Source organism: Cyanistes caeruleus, chromosome 9 (assembly GCF_971803275.1).
Source record: "Cyanistes caeruleus chromosome 9, bCyaCae1.hap1.1, whole genome shotgun sequence".
Taxonomy (NCBI): domain Eukaryota; kingdom Metazoa; phylum Chordata; class Aves; order Passeriformes; family Paridae; genus Cyanistes; species Cyanistes caeruleus.
The window spans coordinates 17,642,856-17,670,291 of record NC_141709.1 but is presented as its reverse complement, the minus strand read 5'-3'; the positions used below and the strand labels follow the sequence as shown (position 1 = coordinate 17,670,291).

Below are 27,436 nucleotides of genomic sequence, written 5' to 3'. Positions count from 1 at the left end.
GCTTCTTTTCCCTCATTTACTAAAATAATGCTTTGCTTTATCTTCTCCTGAGAGAACACCTTCCAAATACTGAAGAGTTTTTGGCTTTTCAAATATTGATTTTCTTTTCTTTTTAATTTTTTCAATTCCATGTTCGTACTTTTCTTATTGCATAATTCCTTGGCCACTTTTTCAGTTGTGAAGGCTTCGCCAGAGAACCAGCCCTTGCTGTGCCTCAGCCAGACAAAGAATTTTCTCTTTTATGACAAGGTGGCTGGAGGGAAGCTGAGCCCTGTCTAAGCAAGTCTGCACCTGTGGTATAAATCTTTTTGGAAAAACAGTGACTATGATACAGTTACCTAAATGAATACGTCATTTTAGACACCCTGGAGTATTTTGTCAGGCCTATAGATACTGTTCCAGCAGGCTGAGAATCTTTCCCACTTAGGTTTCTTGAATATCTTGAAATATATCTTGGGTCTTCTAGAGAGCAGGAGTGACTAGCACCAGGCAATGAGGCTTCCCCCTGCTGTGCTAAGTTGTACTTCATGATATATTTAGTTGTAAGGGCTAGAAATCCTAAGACTATAAAAAATACAGGTTCATTAGTTGACTGAGTTGTGCACCTGAATTAATTTCTATATCTGTAATTAGTTCAGACACCAGATCCTTAACATCTCTGTCTCTGAGAAACATTTAAGAGAAATGAACGCTTTGCAATGCTTAGAATCTTCACTTCACTTGATTCACTGATTTGCCCTTAGCTCATGCACACCCAGGATAATCAGAGGCTGTCAATCAGACCAGCAGTTACTTACTATGTCCCACATGAAGTTAGTTAGCCAATAGGTAACAGGGCTCACACCACTGACAAACTGGAGATGTTTGGCTTTTGTTACACGTTCTTGGATCAGGTATAAAACAAAACTGGCTGGGATAAAGGACATGGCAAAAATCACACAGATGGCAACAACAGCATCCACTGAAGTGGTCAGTCTACAACAGAGCACAAGAAGGGACTGTGAGCAAGGGAAAGGATGCAAGGCAACACTATTAGCACTTGGGGACTCTGGAGGGTGCTTTAAGATCTACAAGTAGCAAGGCTGTTTTTAAGTAGGAGACTTCTCCAGTTTCAAAATGTGCTAGTGTATTATTCCAAGTTGTTTTGAGGACTGTAGCTAACAAATATGGCACCATTCTCTGATCTTTTACTTGCTTTATATATCTCAGTTTGACTGCCTTTCCTGTGTACAACATCTCGAAAGAAACATTTAGGCACAATAGCCAAAGTGCTCTGGAAACAGGGAAAAGAGAAACTTAAAAAGGCAAGTTGGAGACAGTGAGATGAAGCACAGATTTTGCATCTGTGCTATAATGCAAAGTTTTCAGTTTCATTGAATTATGAAATTAATAGGAGAGTAGAAAATACTGTCTTTTTAGGGATGTCTTTTTCAAGAAATTATGACTTTCAGATTTGGGAATACACCAACCCTACAACATGCCACTGAAAATCTACCTGTATGCTGTCCTTAGCACCAAGAGAGCAGGCTGTCAACTACTTGAGCTGTAGTCAATTATGGGCAAATTCTCATTCCATTTTTTATTTTGTGTTTTATTTCAGAAGTTAATGTATTGGACTTGGAGCATGAACCAAAGTTTCAGAATCTTCATGCTTGGCAATCAACAGAGACATGCAATAACATATATCCAAAGGTTATAGTTCCTTTGTGGGATGGGAATGAGCTCTCATGGGAATGTAACGAGACATAAATAGATTCTTGTTTAGAATAAAACTTCAGGGAAAGGCCCCCATATTCTGTCAGTTGAACTCTTTCTCCTCAGAGTGTGAGCATGCTGGAAGTTGCAAGTTGCCTGAAGAGGAAGGGTAAAAGCCAGAAGCAGAGCACAAGCAGACTTACACAGTGACTTCAGAGAGTTGCTCCTTGGTGAGGTTCAGAGGATGGTTTATAGCAGTGATCCCATGTTCCTCAGGGTCTTGGCCAGTCCTCAGATTAGCTCTGAGGATTGCATTATTGGCTACATTGAGGAAACTAACCATAGCATGCCAGCCTTTATTGTTAAACCACACCTAAAAGAGTCAGAAACCACAGATTAAGTTGTCAGTTACTGTCTTCACTGGGCTACAGGAGACAATTTGGCTGCCTTTTATCTATTTTGGTGGGCACTGTCAGCAGGGATGAATCCAGCACCAGGAATTCATAGTTCTTAGGCACAGTCCTGCAGGAGGAGCTCACATACTATGCTTTTAAAAGCATTGGAAAACTACTGTCAGGGGATTTTATAGAAGCATATTTTAAGATTCAGTGTTCTACTCAAAGCATTTAGAAGAGCAAGTAGTACTAAGAACATGATTTAAAAAATCTCACATTTGAAATACTATGAATAAGGATTACCTATAGTATGGGATTCAGTGTTAACACCAAGTCATTTCTAAATCAGAGTATTTCAGCTCTTCTTGCATCTGGGAATACCACCAGCAATATTCTCATAATTTGAAGGCTGTGTCAAGAAAGACTGAATTAGCAGACTAATTCCAGCAAATACCTTAATATTATCTTCAGTTTCCATGTATTTAAGGAAATTAGGCATTTCTTTAGCAGCAGCCAGTGAAGCTTGTCCCTAAAACAAAAAAGAAAAAGTTGAAGATCAGAGCTCTATGTGAAATCTAATGCTGCAGTAACCATGCTTTAATAAGGGGTCAAAAACAAGCAAACAAAATTAAAAATCTTGCTTACTCCTGTCACATTCATCATTCGGCCAAGATCACTGAAAAAATTGACAATTTGTTCTCCAGAAACATGAAGGACTGGAAGCCTTCCTCCTATAGAAATTCCTCCATATCTAGGAAAGAGAAAAATATAATCAATAGCTCATACCAAACACCCATAACTGCAAATTAGTGGAAATACTAAAAACCCACTTAATGCAAGTTTAATTTCTATACATCAAATATTTCATATATAACCATTTCTACTCTTTTTCTAACAAGTAGTATTAGGACTTTTCAGGGCTTACATATAATAGAAGGTTTATCAGTTTCTGAAAGGTTTATGCCAGGATCCTGAGAAAATTATTTAGAGAGAAGACTTGGAGAAAACAGTGATTTCTACAGAACAAAATCTTTAAATCAAGATAATAACCATATAATTATAATCCTTCATGTTTAGACAGCATGGAGGACTAAGGACAGCATAGACCTCAGTAAAAATTTTGCATGCTTTGAGAGGAACAGGTATTTCACCAATGTCAGGACCAGCCAGTGGTCCATAATGATAAATTATTAATGATTAAATGTGATATAATGATTAAATATTGCACAAGATGAACTGAAGCCTAATCCTATAGGAAGCAATGCTTGCACATGAACAAGAAGATATTCGCTGAAGTAAGGCAGTCATCTGCTATCTTTGAAATGAACTCCTGCTGCTGGTGAGAAATGAAATGAGTATGTGCTTCAGGCTAACCAGTCATCTTGCTAAGCTTTTAGTAACTGCAGTGTAGACATCACACACTGGTATTAGCTGTTGTCTCTAGCTAAAGGAGAGAACTACTGCAATCTGGTTAATAACTACTGCACATGTACAGAGCAGGCATGAGGAATTGTGGTTGTTACTTCTGTGTTTGATAGGCTGGTGTCTAGGTTTCATCCCACTCCGGTCCTTTTTTTGGAGGGTTTATATTTTTCTGCAGCACTGAAAGAGTCGTGCCACAGCAGTATTACAATACACTGTACTATTGCATCAAACATTTTCACCACACTGTTCCCACTGGCTTGACTCCTGTAGGTAATAAAGCTCTGATAGCTCTATTGTGAGCCTCTTGCCTTCATCTCCTGCAGGGAGTTCAAATGAATATAATCCCTTGCCTTTATAAGATCCTTCCTGATCCCCAGCCTATTTCCCACTGAAGCCATCTCTTTGTTCTACACTGCCTGCCACAATTCCCCTTGTCCATTTGCAGAAACATTGTGAGGCTCCCTGGTTAAACAGAAATACATTGTTCCTTTATTTACTACCTTAATCTGTGAATTGGTTTCTTACCTCTGCTCATTGACCCAGTATTTACTCTTCAAGCTGAAACAGACAAAGAGAATCCCCTCTCAACGCACAGAACCAAAGTCAAAGGTACATCAGGCTTAAATAAAAATTAAAGTCAAATTCCTATACTTTGTAGACCTCCAGTCTGCTGGTTATTTCTTTGAGTTCTGGGGTTGGCAGGACTTTTGGCATTCCTTGCAGTGAGTTTTTGGCTTTTTGTTTTCTGACACAATTCATCTCCATTTCATACAGAGATTAGCAAGATTCCTAAAGTGATACATACTTGGCTATTCTAATCCATAATTAATTTATTTTAAAAGGTGTATCTAGAGCAACTACGACACATGCTAGGGGGGTCAGTCAAAGGCAGTCTATACAGCATCTAGCTAAAATAAAGGGAATTTCAAGAAGTCTGCTGGGAACTGGAAAGGTAGCAAGGCCTGAATCAGAGATAATAGGCCATGGACACTGCACAGCTAATTACCACACTCAACACACAGGCCAGCTGAGGAGCTATCAGTAGGATGGATGTATCTGTGTAACATTGTCCTTTGGCTGCTCTTTAGCACTTCTGGGAAGCAAGTGATAATGAACTCAGGCAGATGGTCACGTTGGCATGGCTGCAGTTCTTCAGAGAGACAAAGTAGTAGCTCTGCAGGGCAGTTCACCCTCACTGTGCACAGGCACCATTTTTGTCACATTAACACAACATTCCATCAGCACAGACGCTTAGTTCTGCCTATAAAGGAGTACCTGATTATACAAATAGTTATAACTGAAAATATTTAACTCCCCTGAAACCACCGTCTTCTAGTCTTATATCAGAAATATGGACATGGAGCTCCAATCTACAAAATACTGTGGCAAGTCAGGTGTTACATCATTACTAAATAAGAATTTCATCAGCAGGTACAAAATAACCATGTGAAAAAGAAATAGAGATTCATCCCTACCTTCCTTTTATCAAAGTGGGATATGTTTTCACCAGAAAATCTGAAATGTTTCTGTGGGTCAGGTCTTGAAGAATTTCTGTGCTGCGTTGCACTCTCTGGAAAGAAACAAAAAAATAATAATCACAATAAAGTTTAGCATGTCTTAAGCTATTAAGTGTTTGTCAGGAAAAGAGGAAAAGAAGTTTTGGTTCAGAGAAAATTCTCAGGTTCATAGTATCACTGAAAGAGAGTGGGTCAATCAATCAAGCATCATTTGTAGCCTAAACATCCTTACTTTACTAAGACTTTAGAAGAAATCAATACATTTGTGATTCATGACACAAAACAGTTGCATGTCACTCTGAAAAAGGTATTTGCAACAAAAGTCAGGGATACACAAGGCTTTTTCTTCAACCTGAAAGTAGGAAACTTTTCAAATATACTGAGGCCCCAACAAAAAACAAAAACCAAACAAAGAAAGGTAGTTTCCTATAATTTAGCAATTTTAGGTAAAAATTAATAAAAAAAATTCACCTTCACTAACGTATTAGATAGTTTGAATGAAAATTACTTCTTTTTTTTTTTTTTTTTAAATATGAAAATGATGCCATATGATGAAGTTTTAGAGCCTTTTGCAAATACAGGATTGCTGTGAAATGCAAGACCTCACACTCCTAAGTTTGTCCCAAGGTAGAACACACTTTAAGAGCTTCCTGGGCAGCTTCAGATGGCAAAGCTTGCAACCTGAAATCATCTGATAATGATCGAGAAAGTAAATCTAATGAATTTTCCAGAAGTTCCTGTATTTGTCCACAGAGAGTATGACACAGAAGACACATCAGAGACATCCAGCTGATTCTAGAAAGGAAGAGTGGTAACATCCTTCATTAATTGAGTAAACATAATTATATTGCCAATTATTTATGGACTGTGGCTTTCCTGGAGACTCAAGTGAACTGTTTCTTTATGAAAAGCTATAGAAAACTGTAACATCCTGCAAAATTATTAGGATAATATTATAATAAACATTTTGTTTAGAGGACTAGAATCCCCACAAACAAACAAAAAAATTGCATCTTACTTGGAATTGGAGTTTTAGACTAAAGGTCTCTGAAATACATTAGCATGCAATCAGCAAAATGCAACTTTGTCTGTTAGACAGGGATTACTAAGAAATGAGAAATAACTTGGGATGCTGTAAGGTATATAAACTATACCATTTTTTTTTTTCTTTATAAACAGGAATTCTATTGATATTTAAAACAACTTTGTTTTGTGAACAGTGACAGAGAAAAAAAGCAAGCTAAATCAGTCTTCAAGAGAATGTGTCATGGAAAGTCACCATCTCTGGAGTGTTCAAAAGTGTCAAGATGTGGCACATGGGGATGGAGTTGAGTGGTGAAGATGGCAGTGCTGGTTTAACAGCTGAACTCAGTCTTAGAGGTGTTTTTTAACATAATGATTCTATGAAAATTAGAAATATTTTAGTAATTTTGCTAGTGTGTTCAGCCTGGCAAATAGGAATATGAAAGATGAACAGTGTGCAAGATGAGACATTAAATTAGTGAGCTAATAGTCTAAGAGTGGCTGGAATTCTGTTGAACTTCTTAGAAAAACATTTATTAAATGCAAACACTGACAGGCTGTAATTTTCCTTTGCTCTTCAAAAGAGCAAGCACAATTTATGAAGGGCAATGCTAAGATCATTCACTGATAGGAGAGGAGGCAATGTAGCTCTGTTTTCCTCCATACAGCATCAGTGGTTATTAAACTAATAATTTTCATGCACATGCATACAAATATTCATTTTTATAGCTTAGAACATTTCTGATAGAAATGGAACTGAAAGACATGTTAGAAATAATGATTTGGGGTTCACTGAATATTAATTTTTCCAGTTAAATGAGAGGACTGCACTCCATGTTTTTAAAATTACGATTTTTTTCTTTTTTTCTTTCCTCTTTCTCCCTCCTGCCCTTCCCTTCTTTAAAGAAAGGCAATTTTCTAAATAGAATTGTTCTTTGAGGCAAAATAAATTTTTTTTAAAATTATGTGATAAATTGTTAAAATTTTTGTAATTTTCTTCTACACAAAAGATGTGCAATTTGGATGAAAACAGTAATCAAAATTTATTTAAATGTGCAAGCTTTTCAAATACCTCTGAAACTGAATTTCAGATTCCATCAAGTCTTGCTCTCTTAGAAAAGAATGTATTCCACTCCTTCCATGTATATTAGCATGGCAAGGTACTTAGACACTGACCCCTTTTCCCAGCACTTGCCATGAAACTTTTCTACAAAGACTTATGTCACAAGGACACAACCTGTGGTGGTGGGAGGCCTCCTGCACCAGCAGGGCATTCTGGCAGCATAGTGAGTTTCTTGTGAGTGCTGCACTTGCAGGAAGGTGATGGATTCTCAGGGCTCCACTCTTGGCTCCCCAGGAGGCTGCTTAGGTTAGGATGAACAGCAGGAGTGTTCCAGGCAGTTGGCATATGATTGCATGGGAAGCTCCTGTGGAGAGAAACAGAGCTTTCAGCCTTGTAGAGGTAATGGTCCATGAGAACTCACAAATTCACAAAATCACAATGCTCTAAGCAGATATTCCCCCCTCAGCCCTCATCTTGTGAGTTTTGAATAAGAATAACATTTTAGAGTATTTGGTACATAAATAAATACAGTCTCCCCCCACATCTCTGCCAAGTTTGCTGCCTTCAGCTCACAGATAGGACACCGAAGGGGCAAGGGGACTGTGTTCCATCCATTAGTACTGGAAATCTGCAATGGACATATCTTTGTGAAAAAAAACTATCATTTTCCTTTCTCATGCAGTATCTTTTCCTTTTTAAAAGTATCCTCTTTGCTTCTGCTATACCAGGTAGAGGAGAGGAACAGGAGAAGACAACCAGAAGGATCAAAATGCTGGATATCATGGCTAGGGAAGAGTCAGGAGAAAGGGGACAAATGTCAAAGCACAGCAAGACAGTGACAAATGGCTCCAAAGCAGGACTCACAGGCAGAATAAGCAGTTAGGATAGCAAAAGCTGCAGCTCTGCTAATGTTGCCTTCTCTTCACAATGAGAGTAGTTTCAAATGATGGACACAGTTGTATTGCTACTTCACAATCTGAGCAATTGCTGAAGTTATTGCTTCCAAACACATCAGTGGGAACTGGAGGAACCTGAAGGGACTCAGATATGGAAAGTACCAGGATAGCTGAGATTTGGGCCTGAGGTCACTGACCTACTGACATAAATTTTGAGGTTACTCAACTCTATTGTCAAGCTATGCAGGCTGGTTTCCAGTCAGTCGTATTGAGCACTGTGAATCATTCCTAATCCAATGCCAGTGTTATCTTGCTGTTTGTTTGTTTGTAACTTCTGACCCAATATTAGCCAACAATACATGTGAAGCACTGGCTCTTGTGAAGAGTCAAGCCAATTCAATCTTGTTTCATTGCTCAAGTTCCTCTAGAAGTACCCTGCTAGGATCTCATTCAAGAGAAATTAGGTAGCAACTTACAAAAGAGGTTGATTCTTCATGCAGCGAATTCCAAATCCTGGTTTATTCAAGAAAGCATGAGTAAGGGAGACCATATGCTCATTGCCAGGACGTTCATTGCTAAGGGAATAAAATAGGAATTTCTCTATAAAATATTTCTTCAAACTATTGTACTGTACAGTAATACACTTGGCAACTAGAGAAGGACAGCCATATGACAGTACCAACTGCCCCCTTCAAATGCTGATAATTCGATTGTTTTATTTATTTATGTAAAAACCCAGAATGTTCCAAGGTGGTTGACAGGCAATAGTTCTTATCTCCTGATACTAAAGTTAACTTCTGACAAAGTCCAATAGCAGCATTCTCCAAAAAAGGCTGGATTCCTCATTGCTAGTCTCTCAGCACTGTCACAGTCAGAAATCAGAAGATGAAAAACATATTCTGCATTTTCATTTGTGGAGGCCTGGATCTCCTCTTTGACAGGATATGTAACTTTTTAAGTGTTGAGGTCCTGAATTCAGGTGGGAAGAGGAGAATACCAAAGTTAGGAAGATATTTGAAAGACTATTTGTTAGATTTACCAGAGGCTGTATCCTCCATGTGCACCAACTGCAAGCTATTTTAAATCTGCTGATTCTAGTGAAGTGAATCTTTTCTTACATCACATAGAGTGAGAAAAAAGCAGTGAGACAGGGCCCCACAATGTTAAACTCTAGGGAGAAAAAGGTAAATGTGTGACAAATGTACTTTGAGTGATTCCTCTTACCTGAAGAAAGTAAACTGTTTTCCATAAATCCAAGGATGCAATGTTAAGGCAGGATATTCTCCAAATGGAGGAATAATGACTGTAAGTACTAGAGACAGCAACACGAAACTAGCAGGAAGAACAACCTGTGGGGAACATGAAAACTTCACATTAGGTTATTATATCAATGTTGCAGAGTGACACTGTGTACACCCCATAATATATGTAAACAGAGGAAGGACAGCAGGAGTTGTCCAGTCTAGACAGATCAGTCTAGTTTAGCTTCTGAACACCAACAATCTAATTTCCAGCACTTCTGCTTAAAATTCTGGTTGTCACAGAACTGTATTATGTTAAAAATAAAACACTGGGCTAGTAGTGATAAAATTACATACGTGATATAGTTGGTAGACTCCAGAGAGAAAGAAATAAAAGAAGAGGCAGAAGAGTTGGAATCTTAATTGCACTGCTACCCATTTGCAGCACCCCTATTGCTTTCCATAGGGCCATCATTTCTGGAAAGAAGGTGTTGAGACTGCTGTGGGAAAGACTCAAGAACAGCACAAGTCAGTCAATACCTGTGCTAGGAAGTCCTTGTAGCTGCGGGAGGCGTGGTGGAAGCGTTTGATGAGCAGTGCTTTGATCTGCTGATGGACAAGCTGAAAGCCTTTATACTGTCGGGACCCTTTGCCTTCATTTTGATCTCCTGCTCTGCCTACTGGCATTCGAGAAATGTCATTAGTTTTCAGGGTGGTTTGTTCAGCTGGTTTGTTCTCAATAGGAGTTTTGTCAAGAGCAGAACCGTTTTCTTGAGTATCTCCTAAGTTAAGATGAGAAGCATCAGAGAAGTCACTTTATCTTCCATATATAAAGCAGCACAGACATTTTTATGAGGTCCAGATTTTACCAACCATATATATCATATTTCCAGATTGTTTTAAGTACAGCTATTGCCCTGTGGTTGTATTTAGTGACATCATATAGGTTAATTCTCCTCTTATTCAGCAGGATGGACAATTTCATCATCTATTATGGACTAATAGTCAGCAAAGTAATTTTTATACAACTATTAAAACCGTTGACATCTAGGTGCTCGACACTCCACTTTTATTTGCACAGTTAAGAACCTCATCCAATCTAAATACAAGTCTTTCTGCTGACTTAATCTTTTTTTTTTCAGGTATCATGTCAGGCCCTAAAAACAGATATTTGCTGACCAAATTTATTTTGTTAAGAACACATAAAAGACTGAAAGTTCTGAAACTCCTCTTTACAGAGTGTTCAGAATAAAAAGCAGTCCCAAGAACAGTTAATTAAATATGGATTTGTGAATCTATACCTGTTTTTTGCATTTCAGGGTCAGCTTCTGCTGTGACTTTTAGGAAAACCTGCCACAGAGAAACACATTTTGTGGTTAGGAAAAGTTACATTAACCTGACTTCAAGAACACATACAATATCCTTCAATAGAAAATAAGAAAATTTTGATACCTTTTCAGTACTTCATATTATTACACAATCAGAGATCTCTTATGAAATACCTCAGAAAATAAATGAATGAACAAAGATAGCCAAAAAAAAAAAAAAAGAAGGAAAGATGCACTTCAGGCTAATGGGTCAGGCTCCACAAAACTATAATGAATTAAGGGTTGGATTCTTTCTTTAAGCCCTTCTCAAAGATTTTCTGTGTGCCACAGCATATAGGACTAGATTTTGAAGGACATATTCAGAATTAAATATTTAAGAAGAGGAATAGTCTCAGTAAACATTTTGGTTGCTTATGGTGAGGTCAGCAAGTATTTTAATCTGTCTTTTACCTCTTCAAGTGGAGTGTCTGAAACTCCAAAACTGCTGAGTCCCAAGTCATCCAATGTTTCCTCCAGTTCTCTGAAGAGACTGGCATAAGATCGCTGTTTAAAGTTTTTATTGGGCAAAAGATAAATGAGTTCCTGACCAATGCTTTCAATCAATTTTGCTTCGGGGATATGATGGTGGATTACTTCTGCTAGCTCATTTAGATCTCCTGTGAAAAGTCAAAACAGTGTTTATAGAATGAATATTTAACAATATTAAGCATGACTTCAAAAGCTGTTGTTTGTACTAAAAGGATACTGCTCTATTTCATAACCCACAGATATCTCAGTTAATTTTGCACTAGACTGGGCTATGCTCCTAGTTATGCTTTGGAACTATGTAGCAGGAAACTATTTCAGGTTTGTTAATAAAGCACAACAAAATCTTCAGGAATATCTACTTAAATTATTCTCTTACGCAGAAAAGCCAAAATTACTTTTTTTTTCTGAGCAAGTCTATTTCCTTGCTCTAGATATGCTTCTTATTTCATTAACAAATGGCACAAAACTCTATGCCATACTTGTAAAGCACACAAACTTCCAGTTCATCATCTATACCTGAGACATATACACAAAAATGGGTCAATGGTAAGCAAAACCACAAAGAACCCTTATTAAATTCATGTTACAATACAATACAAATGTTAGACACAAGGACCAAAGAAGTGGGCCTTGGCAGCATTGATCTGTAAGACAAGACTGCAGCATAATAGGAGACATAGCTATGTGCTGGAATGCTGAACCATCCTGCTTCTTACCATCCAGTTCCAGCTCTGGAGCTCCTTCTTCACCCCTGTGCACACAGCTGGAGCAGGAGCAGGAACACTGAGATCCACAGCTACAAAATGACTAGCATGGACAAGCAAGAGATAGAAAGATTAACGTGTTTCTGACACACTCAAAACAGGATGTAAAAGTTGGCAATATGTGAACAGCTTGAGTCAATGAAAAATATGTCATATCCAGAGCATCTTGAACATATACTGAAAATCATCTGAAGACTGGATTAATGCAGAAAACATAAATCCATCTGCATTAATCAGTTCTAAACTGCATACAAAATAGTTGGGGGAATACAATCAGCAGGGGCCATGAGTGTGCAGACTGAGTTGCTACTAGGACTGGAAGCACTATTACAACTCAGAGCCCTACTTTTCAAGTTGTGAGAAGGCTGGTTTATCTATGAATAAATGTAAACTTTCCTGGTGTCTGAACTACTTACCATAAAAGCAGTGTACTGCAAAAGCAAGAATCATAACGTGTTGTTATATATTCTATATATAAATGTTGTATATATATTCATATATGTTGTTATATATGGACAAAGGCAACTTGAGAGTTGAGGTTGTTCAGCCTGAGAAGGGAAGGTTCCAGGGAGACCTTGGAGACCCTCCAGCACCTAAAGAGGGCTACAAGTGAACTGGATAGGGACTTTTACAAGCATGTAGCAATACGACAAGGGGGAATGGCTTTAAACTGACAAGGGGCAGGTTTAGTTTAGATGTTAGGAGGAAATTCTTTACTGTGAGGGTGGTGAGGCACTGGAACAGGTTGCCCAGAGACACAGTGGATGGCCCACCCCTGGAAGTGTTCAAGGCCAAACTGACTGGATGGGGTTTGAGCAGCCTGGTCTAGTGGAAAGTGTCCCTGCCCACAGCATGGGGGTTGGAACTAGATGATCCTTCCAAGCTAAACAATGCTAATATGATATTTGTAATTATATAATAATATGATTAACTGCAGTTTTGTACAAGGTGCCAAGCAGTACTTAAGTGACTTTCCCTTGGCGCAGTGCAAGCATTATTCAGATTACATGTGCAGGGGGTGAGATTCATACTTACTGTAGCCCTTCCCATTTTTGTAGTTCTCATCTTGCGAACAAGGGTGAGATAAAAGCCAGAGCCAAAACAGTTCTTTAGGAATACAGGAGAGCCCGAGCAGAAGAGTTTTCCTTGGGATATGATGGCTACTCTGTCTCCAAGGATGTCTGCCTCATCCATATGATGGGTTGATAGGATAATAGTTCTGCCTAGAAGGAACAAGAAATAATGTTCAAGGCATGGACTCTCTCTGGAACTCAAAACTGTGTTTAGCTTTTTGGCAATTATTTCTCTGCACCAAAGCCAGTCCCAGGTTTGCCACAACAGTAAGTATCTGTTCAAAGAATCTTGTTTGCTCGTGTTCATATCACACTACTCATGACAGTTTACACAGCAGGCACATATTGCATCTATGATAAGTTTAAAAAATCCCACCAAAAAAATCAAAGTTTCTACTCTCAAATCTCTTACCTGGGCGATATTTCAGCAGAAGATCCCAGATAGATCGCCTGGAATATGGATCAACTCCAGAAGTGGGCTCATCCAAGACCACCACTTTTGCTTCACCCACAAAAGCAATGGCAACAGACAGTTTCCTTTGCATTCCACCTACCGGAGGACAAACACATCCAGGAGTGTAACATACACTATATAAGTGGCAGGGATGCAATTAACATTGCTTTTTTGGTGTGTGGACAAACTGCTACAAATAAAATGAAACCCATCCTCAGACCCATATCTGCAAAGATAAATTAATATTTTTTCTTTTGAAATTCAAAACAGGTGTTCAAACTTTTTTTTTTTTAAAAATATATCTTTTCCATCTACACATTGCATTTTCTGCTCCTTGCCAGAAGCAAAAGCAGGCAGATATGAGATTTTCATGTTCTTTCATGAATCTAACCAACAATCAGGTCAAAGTAGTATAAGAGCAGCTGTTTATGCAAACCAGCCTTTGAATCTGAAAGTGAGAGATGTTCAAATATACTATGTGCATTTGTACTGTCAGAATGGAAGAAACTACTCCTACCAAATAATGCCGTATTATGGAGCACTGATCTATACAGTGGGGCAGCATGACAGTATAGTATTTAATTTGTCTTGAAATAATAGAAGGTTGTATTTTCTTTTGTTTCTTATACTAATTATATATATATATATATATATAACTAATAGTTTCAAGTATATTTGAATTTGTTGTGTATTTATAAGTCATAGAAGCTTTAGGGACAGGTTGTACCAGCCTTACTACTTGTATAGTCACATTTACTCCTTGAGAAGAAAGCATCCCCCTAGTGCATGCTGGTGTGTCAGAATACAGGCTGAAATAAGTAACTCAACCAATAATTGCCCAAAGGCCAGGTAGGACGGGGCTGTGAGCAACCTAGTCTAGCAGGGGGTGTTCCTGGCCATGACAGGGGGTTGGAACTTCATAATCTTTAACATGTGTCTATGAGAGACAAAGAAAAGGACAAAACATCTTAGAAAATTCCTGCGGGCACCTGACAAATTCTGAGCTTCTTCATTTCTTTTATGGGTGAGGCCCATGTCTTCCAGCATTGTTTCCAGCTCTTGCTCAGCTTCTTCCCTGGATCTTCCTTTCAGTTGAGAATAAAACAAGATGTGCTCTGCTACAGTAAGGCTGTGACATCAGACAGAAAGGCAAGAAGGCACGTTAAATGAATAAGCTGATTTTTTTCCCAAGCAGCAATAAATTCATTCTAGCTTTATCTTGCCAAAGGAAGAGAGGTTGCTTTACCCTACAAGATCTTTGGGATCAACACACTTCACTTGGAGTCACAGTCTCTTTCTTTGCCTTTTGAAAGCAGAACCTGCTACTAAAGAAACTGGTATAGCAGGCATCAAACCATCCATTTATGGGAATAAAATGGGAGAGAGTCTGCTGTTGAGATGAAGACAAACTAATGGAAGTGAAGCTGGTAATCACCAGAGAAGGCAATAAGTGGTTGAGTGGTAGTAAGAAATGGGCATAAAAATATCCTGCTACTGCACTGTCAGCTCGAATTTTTTTGCTTTAGTGGCCCTAAATTATAGTGCATGAACCTCCAGGATAACTCCTGCTGACCTACATTACAACAGAAAACACCAGGGGCACTGCTATTTTCCTAAGAAACTTTGATCCCAGTGAAATGATGCAGGAGTTTTCCACTGTAGGATGTGATATTAAGAGATGGAGAAGTTCCTCTGAAATACATCTGCTGCTAGCACAGCAAGAGAAAAAACACCCTTTGGGGATTGTCACACATGCAGACTTGGATGCTTCTACTTGAAGCCAGTATGGAGTGGTACTTACTGATTGAATAAGATGTTGTGCTGAGGGCACATCCCTAATCTGTGCCGAATGGAGTCCATGTGAGTCTGGATGTCCAGGCCACCAACCAGCACAGTTCCAGATGTGGGTGGGAAGAGGCCTGTCATTATCGACCTGAGAAAACAAAATGAGGAAATTCCCCCTCTCCTACCTCTCTGTGCTAGATAAGGAAGCTACATGACATGATTCCACTAGATGGAGCATGATGACTTCTTACTATAGGCCTTGATGAAGCAACTCCAACGAAAAGCATGTATGTAAGTACTGGTCTGCTACAGAGAATCCGATGGATCTGCTCACGACATTTTTGATACAACTGTCTATATGGTTCTGGCTTCCATTAAGAAACTGTTTTAGCTCAGGGTGTTATATTACCCCTACATATAAACGGGTCTAAAATAAAGCTCAGTAGGAAAAAAAAAAAATGGTTTGAGGTCTCTGGTCATGCTGACTCATGCCCTAAATCTTTATTTTCCGTAAAGTAGAAGACTAAATGTTATTTTGCAAATGGGTGGCATCTCTTAATAGATTTGGGTGATTAGTGGATTTTTCAGTTTAAAGAAGTTCAAAGCAATAAAAAAAAATATTTTCATCAGAAGAATAAATCCCCTCAAATTTATAAAATATTTCAGCAGATTAGAATGCTTTTATTTTGGGTTGAACATATTCCTTGTGAAACAATTAAAAAAATTAAAAGGTAATTTAAAGTGCCTTTGAAATAAAAGTGTTTTAATTGAAAAACCCTAAAGTATTCTGCTGAGAAAAGTCATAATGAAACACATTTAATTCTTTCAACATTTGGTGAACTTGTAACAGATTTATAAAAGGTTTTGATCACAAATTAATCCTATTTTGCCAAATAAGGTACTATATAAGAAAATTATACATCTTAAAGTTCAGGTTCCTGGGATGCTAGGTTTCTAGGACTAGAGGAAGATTTTAATCTGGACATGGATCTTTCGTCAGTGTAACCATTTTATTTAAAGAAGGCTTGTATTTTATACTCCTTTGCACACAGACCAATAGATGTGACTGACCTAGAGCCAGTTAGAGAAACCAAGAGCATGTGGAATGTAGTGGCTTGCAAATTTTCAGCTCTTCCAGACAGGAGATCCTTCTCTTTCTTCACCTGTGGTAATTTAGCCATGGGAAATGAATTCTGGGGGAGAGAACTGCTTCCTGCTCTCTGGACTTTCACTTGTTTGTGTCATGCATTACTTCCCTCCCAGGGCATTAGCTAATCCAGAACATCATCTTTATGCCTAGGGGCAGTGTTTCCCTGTCTGGAAAAGGCCTAATGTTGTGTGCCAAGCCAGCTACAGGGTGGGTAGAGAGACAAGGGAAGAATGAAAAGACTGCTCCAGCAATAGCGCACTGCCCTGGATTTGCTCCTTCTAAAAGAAGAGACTTACATGGTAGTTGTCTTTCCTGCTCCATTGTGACCAAGGAAGGCTGTGATCTGACCCTCATAAAAAGTAATATTTATCCCATCTACTGCTGGTTTGGGCCTGTTCACAAAAATCTTCACCAGGTTCTGAATGCATACTCCTGGAATCAGTCCCGTTGGCTCGGGCTCAAAGAAGGTATTTACTTGAAAGGCAAGAAATCAAAAATTAAAAGATAATAAAAGCACCTCTTTTAATCCTAGTTCTGGTATGACAACACATCAGTAAGTGCAGAAGCAATAGCACATACCCAGCATAATACAGTATCATGTTCCAGGGCCAGATTCTTCAAGTCACACCAGTATAAAACTAAGGCCAGATTTCTAACTGCAGCGCCATTTATTTAGATTCACTCTCATATCTATGACACAAGAAGCAGAGCCCAGAATTATGGTGTTCTATGGAGACTTAACTCATTGGGCCAGGGGAAGCTGAATATGCTTTCTGTTCGCATTGTGTAGCAGAAAGATTATTTGGAATTGTTTTCTGGAAATACTTAGATAGACAGAGAGATTACATTAAACAAGCAGCAGGTTGCCTTTCTAGCTGGGCTGAAATCTGCCATTCAAATAATCTGCCCAGCTGTGCATTCTTTGACCATGATGCTTAAAAAACCTCCCCCAAACACAAATGAAAGACAACAACAACAAAAAATTTGCCTTTAATCCTGGTAGGTGAAATTTGCCCTATTGCTGAGACCAGGTCAAGATTTAGATAGTACCTAACATGTGCACTACATGAGATGGCTTTCTCTCAGGATTAAAAATGCATTATTGCAAATAGCACCATCAGGATATTTTATTGCACCAGCTTCTAGACAAAACAAACTTCCTTTGAAGTAAATTAAGCCCTTGGGCAATGTGAATTATGGGAGCTGAGAAACTGAAACTAAAGACCCTGTCCACTTTTGTTTACACAGAATGCTTTAGGCTTTGTAGGAAGGCTTATTTTGCAATTGCAGTTTACTTAAATTGTTCAGTACCCAGCAGGCCTGTGTGGACAGCAGCCAAAGTGATCTGGGTGTAACCAGCCCCACATCCATCAGCGGCTTGTGTGACTGTCATTACTGTCACCGACAGCACTCGGGAAAAAGTTCCAAACTTATTGTACATGAGAGAGCTGTGTATATTACAGAACAGCTGCAATAATCAATATAGAATGGGTAGCATTATTTTAGATAAAATTATGTTTATGAATTACTTTTCTTTTGACTTGTGAAAGGAATCTAGGTTTTCATTTACCTTACAAATACAAACATTTCTGTATTCACAAAAGTTCACATGGAGTCTGGCTAGATGATAATGCATATACTGGCAATTGAGGCACCTTCCTTGGTTTTATCTGCATCGTAAGCTTAGATGATGTCCCACAGTATCTGCTTTGCATCCCCTGAAGGACCCTGGTGGGGGGTTGAGCTCCCTTTTTTTGTGATTTGCATTTCTCTATTTTGATCCTATATCCTCATTGTAATTGAACTGTACTAGGTCTGCTCTTGGCTTCTCCTCATGCCTCCCATCTCCTGGGTGGCTGAAAGGGAAGACAGGCTTTTTTTGTGCAGCGGCAGGCAGAAAGCCCTTCCTTTGTGGCCATGGAGCAGCTGGAACCTGGGAACTAAGGAGTAAAGCACCAAAAAGATAAGGCAGTACTAGGAGAAGATTGGCTGAAATAACCTTTAACCTCTGCCTGACTTTTCCCTTTGAAGTCCTGTCCTGTTTCCATTCACCCTGAATGCATGTTTTCAGTGCCTACGTGAGGAGCTCTGATGACCCCACTGTTATCTCTTGTTTTTCAAGAGAGTCAGAAAGGGCTCAGAGCTGCCTGTAGCAGTTACTTGTGCTACAGAATCCACATGCATTCCTCTGAGCATCTCATACAGAAAACTCCTCTGGTTCACCACAAAAGAAGACATTGGGGCTTGAAAACAAGACAGGTCATTCAGGAATTCTTAGGTGGTGGCTAATGTCAGCATCAGAAAAGGCTGCAGACAGACACACAGAGCACTTCAGACAAATCCCTTTGAAACCAGCCTTTTCCTACTGATGCAAAACACACTAAAGATAGGCAAAAAAAAAAAAAAAAAAAAGAGGGGTGGGACTAAGAGGAAATAACATTCCCCTCAGCATATTTTTATTGAAGTCTGTTTAATTTTAAAAAGTCAATGTATGTGTCTCTGGGGCTTCCCTCAGCATGAAAACTAGCTTGCCAAAGAAACAGCCTGCATTTGCATGATAAAAAAACAATTTAAGGAGCTCTTCTGGAAGGCAGCTGTCTTATGTGTAGTGGCTAAAATATTCTAAGGCATGATGAATGTAGAGGAATAAATAAGAGTTTGTGTCTCTCTTGTGCTTAGCTCTGGCAGTTACATGCTATCACCTACTGGGCTCCTACTGGCTCTTGGAGCTTGGCTACAATCACTCCTATGTCTAATTTGCTATGAAGTACAATGAGTATAGTATCTCAGAAGTACTCAGGTTGCTCTCTCTCCTTACTATTAATTTCATCTTTGTCCTGGACATCTGTCTTAGGCTTCCCCTGCTCGCCGGGTTCTTTTTCTCTTTTGTGTTTACATTGTTTGTTTTTACCATCCTTCTTCCCCTGGCTGTCACTCTTTTCTTCTGCTTTTTCAGGCTCTTCAGATTTATTTGTGTTGCTTTCATTTTTTTCCCTTTCCATGGTCTTCTGATCCACACAACCTTCTGACTCTGGACTTTTTTCTATATAAACCAAAAGTAATCAAGATTTAATTAACAAAATTTTAATATCCTTTTATCTCTAGTTCTAAGTCTTGAGCTTTTCAAGGGCATTAACTATCAGTGTTTTACTCAGGTTAGGAATACAGCATTCAAAACCATCTAGCTTAAAATCTGCTTCATGGTGTCAAGATCAGATATTTAAGGAAAATTACTGACAATATTACAATTATAGACTCAGAGTCTGAGTCTGACTCAGGATCAGTAAGATCCTGACTAGTATTAGGTACATGTTTTACATTTTATCCATGCAGCTCTAGACAAAGTTCTCAGCACATGAGGAGAAACACCATACAAATATTTCCCAGACGTACAGAGAGGGAGAGAAATTAAAAGAAAATTAAAAGGTTAAATGAAAAGCAAACTGCTAAACTGCTACTTAGATTAAGAGCACCAGGCCAAAATGAATGAGTTGGTATTAACTTCTAAATAAGAATTTCTGGCTCTCCAGTTAGTAGCTCTCTAGCCACCATGAAGGAAAACAGCCCCATTGGGTCAGGCTTGAAGCAAGAAGAAGCAGGCGCCTCTGAACAGACTGTTTACATGGCCTAGGACTTATTTTTGTTCTGAAACTTCACCATTACTTTCTGCTATAAGGAGTTTTAGCCCACAAAACTATATACAATTACCTGGTGCACAAATAGCAACATGAACAAGTTCACTGCATCACCTAAAATGTTCAAGGGGGAGGAGGATACAAGAGTGTACCAAGGGAAGAAGATTTTGAAAGTACCAAGATCAGCTTGGTACCAGTTCAGCTCCATTTTCAGACATGAATTTATATGATCTGACATTTCTTATCCAGTTTTCCTCCCAATACATTAACCAGCTACGATAAATTAACAAAAAGCTCAGTATTATCCTTGAAGAAAAGATAGGAATTGTGAAAAGCTCCTCAGCTGTTCAAGTAAACTGAGCCACTGAAGAATGGTAAGAATCACAGTCTCCTAGCAAGGAGTTAATCAGAGATGACCTTTCCAACTGTCCTTGCTTGAGAAAACCCAGGGTAATGCATTGTAGAAGAGAGCATGAAATAAGGATGAACACAATCAGGATACTTGAGATAATAATAGAATAATTTAGATTATTCTATTTAGAAATTACTTCCAAAGACTTCCAGTTCAATCCTCAAAAAATATGGCCAATTCAGATCATGACAACTATCTCCAAAGATGGAGATTTCACAACCTTTCTGAACAGCCTGTTCCAGTGTTCTAACCGCCTTCATAATAAATACTTTCCTTATATCGAACCTGAATTCCCGTTTTCCAGCTTATATCCATTGTCTCTCATCCTTCCCCTAGACACATCTGAGAAGTCTAGCTCTTTTGAGCTTCCTCTCTTCAGGCTGAGCAGACCCAGCTCTCTCAGCACCTCGTATGTTACATTCTCCAGTTCATAATCAGCTTGCTGGCTCTTTACCGAGCTTATTCAAGTTGGTACAAGGGTGGCATAGATTGTGATATTGCTTAGAAAGTAAACAGACTTCAATTAGTGTCAAACTAGATAGAAAAGAATCAGGTTTAGAAAAGTAGGGAAACTCAGTGTACGATTGACATTTCATGGATGTTGTGCAGAGCAATAAGAACTCCTTGAATGTCTCAAAAGGTGTTGGTTACAGAGTAGGGATTTGATGCTGCTTGTTAAACCAGACTTTAAAGGCTCTCAGATGGAACAGTGACTAATCTCTAATGACTCTAATGACAGCACACCACTCCAAGTTCAAAGGCACTTGCCAAGACTTCCAGTGTATGGCAGTCTCTCACCTTTGCAGCAGCCCAGATAATGGAAATATTGTGCAGTCACCTTTAAGCAGATCAGTGAAGTTATTTCTCAAAAACAAACTTTTAAAAGAACTCACCATCAGCAGTTGCTGTTTTCTCAGCTTCTGGGCTTCTGGAGCCAAGCCAATAGGATTCCAGCACAGGGAAATACCAAGGCTGTGGTAACCCATAGTCCCCTAAAACAAAAAATAAGTAGGCAAAGTGCTCTTCATAATTCCATTCTGCAGTAGGCATAAATTCATCTAAGCACTTGCAGTCCTAGTGTTGCATACCAGAAGGTCAAACCATGTACTGAGTACTTGACAGAACAGATTTTGTTCACAGATGATTTTTTTTTAATTTTGGACAGCAGTAAAATATTCAGAAAATAAATGGCCTTACCTTACCTTGTCCTAAGTAGAAGGTGGTTTAATTGCAGAATGAAGCTATTGCCTGAATCCTTACCAACCAGGCAGCAGCTCAGTGCCTAAGATGGGATCCTAGACTCACTCAGGGACTTTCTTTTAATGCCCACTTAACACTTGAGGGCTGATGTGACTGAAAAGCTTTTTAAATTTGCACTTACTACCCTGGGGCTAAATTTACAACTGGTAATGAGAAAAGACACACTGCTATTTTAGCACATAGCCTTTCAGGAAAAGTGACCACAGTGTATTCCTATTCTTAAACAAAAGTGGGCTTTTTTAGTTACAGGTTAATTCAGTTTCGATAAGAGACAGCACAATAACATTAACAGTTCTTGGTAGGTCAGATCAGAGTTACTGGAAGTCAACACTGCTTTCCTGGATCATATTGATTTAAAGAATGCAGGAATTTAAGTTTCTATGATTAAAACTGGCTTTGTGAACCCAGATGTTATTGGACTTGTGCTACCTATTCAAATAGGCAGGGGGGAGCTGTGATACTCACTGAAAGATGGTCGGTTTTATTAATTGAAAACCACTACTTATGAAAGTGTCTGCTTACTTCTGAACTAACAGAAACTACCCGTGTTTCAGCCAACCACTTGTACTCCTACTCATCTACAGAAATGCTCTGTCTGCATTCACAGTTTGCCTTGCTGTGGACAAAGTATTCCTCTCGAAAACTGGTGGCTAAAACAACAGCTTCTCACTCAGGATGAATGCAAAACCCAGGTGAAATTTGTTATGGAGCAGAATGCTCAAATAGCCAACGGGCCATTGTGCCAATGGGTGGTTGGTTTCAGAGCAGACTCGAGCAGGACTAGAACCATAGGGTTCAAAGAATTATCCAGTGAATTCCTGTAGTAACCTACAGCATTGATTTGGCAGGGCTACATATATGTGTAAACAGAGAAATGCTGTGAGAAATTCTACAGAAACAGAGCAGCAGAAAGACAAGACAGAGCAAATATTGGGAGGAAGTGAAGCTACTAACTAGAAGCCCTGATAGATGCTACTTTTGTGTAAAGTCCTGACAGAAAAAAATGAATTTGTATCTATGAATGAAGAAATTTCTATTGCTTAATTCCTGTTGTGTTCATGCAAATAGTCCATTATCCACAGAAATAGTCCACTCTTCTTTAAACAAACAGAGTTGCGAAAAAATAAAAAAGGGAAAGGGAAAGGGGAAAGGGGAAAGGGGAAAGGGGAAAGGGGAAAGGGGAAAGGGGAAAGGGGAAAGGGGAAAGGGGAAAGGGGAAAGGGGAAAGGGGAAAGGGGAAAGGGGAAAGGGGAAAGGGGAAAGGGGAAAGAGAAAAAAAAAGAAAAAGAAAAAGAAAAAGAAAAAGAAAAAGAAAAAGAAAAAGAAAAAGAAAAAGAAAAAGAAAAAGAAAAAGAAAAAGAAAAAGAAAAAGAAAAAGAAAAAGAAAAAGAAAAAGAAAAAGAAAAAGAAAAAGAAAAAGAAAAAGAAAAAGAAAAAGAAAAAGAAAAAGAAAAAGAAAAAGAAAAAGAAAAAGAAAAAGAAAAATCTGCCAAGAACACCTTCTGGAGCTGCAGTTCACATGCAGGAGTAATAAATTAAAGAAAAGAAAGCTCACTTGCCTGTACAGCAGAAGAGTTTGCATTTATTATATTGTAACAGTATTCAATATGAAGCAAGATAACCATTTAAGTTAGAAGGACAAATCATTTTTTTCACACAGGAGGTTCCAGAATTTTTGTAATTGATAACAAAGAAAATCCTTTTGTGACCTCATACTAGAATCATGATTTCTATTTAGAAGTAAAATAAATCCACACAGGAACTATTACAACTGCCAATGACACAGCATGTGTCTTAGGAAACAGTACAATCCTTTAAGAAACAGCTTGCATAATGTGGCAAGGTATATACGTGAATTAGAATGGTCAAATCCATATTTTTAAAAATTTAAAGAAATCTCACTAGAAATGGTTGAAACTTATCAAAAGAAAAGTATGTACACAAACTGGATTTTAACAGATGACGTTTTTGTGGTTTATTTTCCATTTAAATTATATAACAGGAAGAGAAATCACATCCTCCTTTTTACTCTTTCTTCTTTTTTCATTCTTTTCAGGAATAATACAGGAGAAAGAAAAAAGAAACAGAGAACAGTGGAAGTTCTTAATAAACCAGTAGTGGTAAACTGGATAAGATTCATAGTTTACAAGGTCAAACACCCTGTTTCTGCCAGTGAAATACACAGAGACTGATTAGACTAACACAGTTAACTGCAACTACCACTACATTGCATGAATAAGAAACTGACGTACCTGGAAAAACATTATCGAGATACCAGGCAAGTATTCCATAGAGAAAAGCATCAAAAAGCATCATGTTAATGGAAAAAAGGAAACTATATTCATCTCCTTCCAAGGGACTGGTTCTGATGTTACCCCACTGTAGGCCAAGACCTTGTTCTTCATAGCGTGACAAGTATTCTGTACCAAACCCAAAGGCTACTTGAGAAAGAAAACTCTGGAAAAAAGGAAAAATGACATTCAGCCTGACAGGGGGACACTTTGTAAAAAAACCCCAAAACAAATAAGCAAACAAAAAAATCACCATAACCACAAAACAAAAAAACCCAAAACAACCTTACCCCACCCCAACTCTTAGGGACTGGACTTTAAAACTTGCCTAGCAAATGACCTGAGAAAAGTTGTTTCATTTTTATATATTTTTTATATTATGACTATTATATTGGCTTATAATGTTTAATTTTCTGTAATTCTAAGCAGTATTTAGCTGTAATAGACTGAACTCAACCTTACCTGTACTCTCTTTAACTACTAGGCAACCTTCACAGATTAGTTTTTTTCTTCATTAATGTCTGTTTTGAAAATACTATAGGTGCACCTAGAAGTTTGCAGTGTACACCCCTGACTATCTAGGTGAAACAAAATATTTCCTGAGTGTATGAGGCAGGGCCACTATGAGTAACATGACAGCGAGTACACCAGATGATCAGGATATGGAAAACCACAACTGCTTCCCCTGTCATGTCTGCTAGCTGATTCTAACACAACAAACTAATAAACCAGTATTTTACACTTAGTTTATAACTTTATACACTTATTTACAGCTTTGGAAGAGTTTTGATTTCTTTTTCCTTTTTCCTTATATTTCCTAGTGCAAGAAGAAAAGACATTTCTTTACCTATGCTGTTAGAATGCTTGGTAAAAATGGGGAGACTGAACTCAAACACCTGCTCCCCTTCCTGACTCATTGGGCAACATAAAATCATTCTGAATAATTTTGTAAGATCATGGTTCCAGCTCAAAAAACAGCAAGAAGTTTCCAGCTCCTCTGACTTGTTAAGTATCTTACCTAAAATGGAAAAGAACCAACAAGGAAGCACTGCATGTGGAGTATCTACAACTTGTTATATGAAAGGTATTTCTCAGAGCTTTGGCACTGGGGTTCAGTTGCTAACTCTTTGGTTCAGGTAAATAAGGAACGTGAACCTGAGGTCTTCTCATCCTTAGACATAGGGTGCTAACTAGGTAATAGCACATAAGAAAGATAACTGTCCCCATTTTGTGAATTGCCTTTATATTTATTAAACATACCACAAGTTAGATTTTAGTATGCTAATTTCCTGGAGTACAGAACAAAATAAATTTTATTGAATTTTCTAAAAGCTAGGAAGATATCTCTTGCATTAGGCCTGCTAAAGGCTTCCACATTTGCAATCCTTAATTATTTAAAAGGATTAAGAAGTCTCCCTCTCTGAGTCAAAAAAGCCAAGAGGAAGAGGTGTGTTGTGATTCACATATGCGCTGTGAGAGGGGGAGCAGAGATGCCATAGAACCAGTGAAAGGCTTACTGCTAGGATCTTCAGATTAACAGTCAGACGGTCTTGCCAGACAAAGCAGACGATGTGGGGCAGGTACAAGGTGAAGTAGATGACTCCACTGCAGGCAGCTGCCAGATTTGCTTTGGAAAAGAAGGTGCTGAACAAGAAACACTGCATTATGGTGGCTGTGGTGAATGTCAGTAGGAATAGAAAGAAGAGAAGTGGATTGCTATAATGCAGCACTTGTCCATGCTGTAAGCAAAAGGAAAAGAGAAAATTTAAAAGCTGCTTTAAAATTTTAAAAATGTAATTGCTGCTTTCTGCTAGCAGGAAGATCAGAATTGCTATTGACATGTAATAGGCAAAGAGTAATAAGCCAGTCTTTCTTAAATAATATGACTTCTAACTCTCCCAGGTATTAGTTTCAACCACTGAGGTCATTACAATAACAAATCCTTCATCTAACTTTATCCCTGCTCTTGGATTGTGACTTTGGGTTAGTACAACAGAATGAACAAAAATCATAACTGATTGAAAACAGATATTCTGTCCCTGTCCTAATAAGTAAATGATTTCAAGCAAGATCTGCCTCCTTGGAAGCTCATGCAGTTTAAAACTCCTTGGAATATTACAATAAACTTTCATTTAGCTCTTCGCACCATCCCCTCAATGCACTTGCTTGATGTGCGGAAAAGACAATGTAAGGAAGTGTTACAAAACACATTTTAAAAAAAAAACCACAATAAAACCACAGGAAAATAATAAAGTTTCTGCACCTCGATGTTATTCAAACAGAAGCATATCACATCTGAGGAATCCAGGTGCAGACTCTCAGAGATCCTTGTATATTAACTGACACATTGGGTGAACTTTTATTGACCTTTATTCATTAGAGCTTTTGTGGATTAAATGCTCTCTCTTGAGAAGAGCAGGAACTGCTGCCAATTATCTCTGTAGTCTTTAAAACCAACGTTGAGACCTATTTATTAGGTCAATTTATATAATGCTCAAATAAATCTTTAAGGCTATAAATAGGTCTCAGCATTGTTGCAACATCCCACTGGGCCTTAGAGACTGATTTCTTTACCAACAGGGATGCAATGTCTCATAAGAATGTATTTACAAAGGTGCCTCACACTGGCATAGTGAAATATGGGAAAGAAAGTTAATTACAGGTATGAGCACATTCCTCTCCGATATGAATTACCCCCTGATTTTTAATTAAACCAGTGTGGCAAATAAAGTGAGCTTTCTGTATCCACCCAAGCTGCAATTGAAACACCAGGAACTACAACTCATCAGGACATGCTGGTAAGACAGCTTGAACCCTAAGTATGTATTTATACCAAGACCAGTTCCACACAACAGAAAAGATGCAAGGGCATTCTTCCTTATCAAAATGCTACACATTTATATGATAAAATTTAGCAGCAAGCTCTCAATATAGAGCTTGGTTCTCAGGTAGAGGATAATAGGTAGTCCACAGATACAGCACCTTAGCTGTCCTGAAAAGTTATAAAAATTACAGGAATTCTGAATCACTGGAGCAAAAGGCGGATTCTTTTTAAGGTTTTCCTGAAAGTTCTGTTCTTGCAGTCTCTTTTTCTATTGAAATAGTTGCACAGTTTCTAAGCAGACAAGCACTGGATATTAAAAATTAATCACATATTGTGAATTACAAGACAAAAATTCTGCAAATTATTATCTCTTTGATTTAAAGCAAACTATTATTTATTGGGAGACCTGCATCTGCCTACAGAAAATACAATAATATACAGAGTAACCAACCTGATGTATTTTCTATGAGGGGTCTCACAATTAATCTTTCCTGGTGAGTTTATTGTTCTGTCTCTGCCAGGTGCTGATGCTGTTGTATCTGCTTAGAAGAATGTGCATGCTGTGATCAGAACAGGCCTCCACCCTTCCCATCTCCCTGTCAATGGCTACTGTTCTTTCCCAACAGCAAACTGGTGTCAGGAGTGCAAACACAAGAGTGAGTTTGAGAGTAGCAATC

General features: G+C 38.4%; 1 protein-coding gene across 1 annotated transcript in view; it reads right to left on the bottom strand.

Moving 5' to 3' along the window:
* The window catches only part of ABCA4 (ATP binding cassette subfamily A member 4), a 73,707-nt gene that overhangs the window by 12,555 nt on the left and 33,716 nt on the right, over window positions 1-27,436 (bottom strand). The window contains exons 17-38 of the mRNA XM_086901847.1: window positions 25,453-25,674; window positions 23,897-24,101; window positions 21,278-21,376; window positions 19,156-19,380; window positions 16,634-16,811; window positions 15,204-15,335; window positions 14,392-14,531; window positions 13,361-13,498; window positions 12,911-13,098; window positions 11,828-11,918; window positions 11,034-11,239; window positions 10,557-10,605; window positions 9,796-10,037; window positions 9,239-9,363; window positions 8,491-8,589; window positions 7,293-7,482; window positions 4,991-5,085; window positions 4,041-4,073; window positions 2,736-2,841; window positions 2,545-2,619; window positions 1,899-2,068; window positions 798-975 (exon numbers count right to left, since the gene is read on the bottom strand). Of these exons, the coding sequence (XP_086757973.1) occupies window positions 798-975; window positions 1,899-2,068; window positions 2,545-2,619; window positions 2,736-2,841; window positions 4,041-4,073; window positions 4,991-5,085; window positions 7,293-7,482; window positions 8,491-8,589; window positions 9,239-9,363; window positions 9,796-10,037; window positions 10,557-10,605; window positions 11,034-11,239; window positions 11,828-11,918; window positions 12,911-13,098; window positions 13,361-13,498; window positions 14,392-14,531; window positions 15,204-15,335; window positions 16,634-16,811; window positions 19,156-19,380; window positions 21,278-21,376; window positions 23,897-24,101; window positions 25,453-25,674 (3,186 nt within the window). The remainder of the gene's footprint in view (window positions 1-797; window positions 976-1,898; window positions 2,069-2,544; window positions 2,620-2,735; window positions 2,842-4,040; window positions 4,074-4,990; window positions 5,086-7,292; window positions 7,483-8,490; window positions 8,590-9,238; window positions 9,364-9,795; window positions 10,038-10,556; window positions 10,606-11,033; window positions 11,240-11,827; window positions 11,919-12,910; window positions 13,099-13,360; window positions 13,499-14,391; window positions 14,532-15,203; window positions 15,336-16,633; window positions 16,812-19,155; window positions 19,381-21,277; window positions 21,377-23,896; window positions 24,102-25,452; window positions 25,675-27,436) is intronic.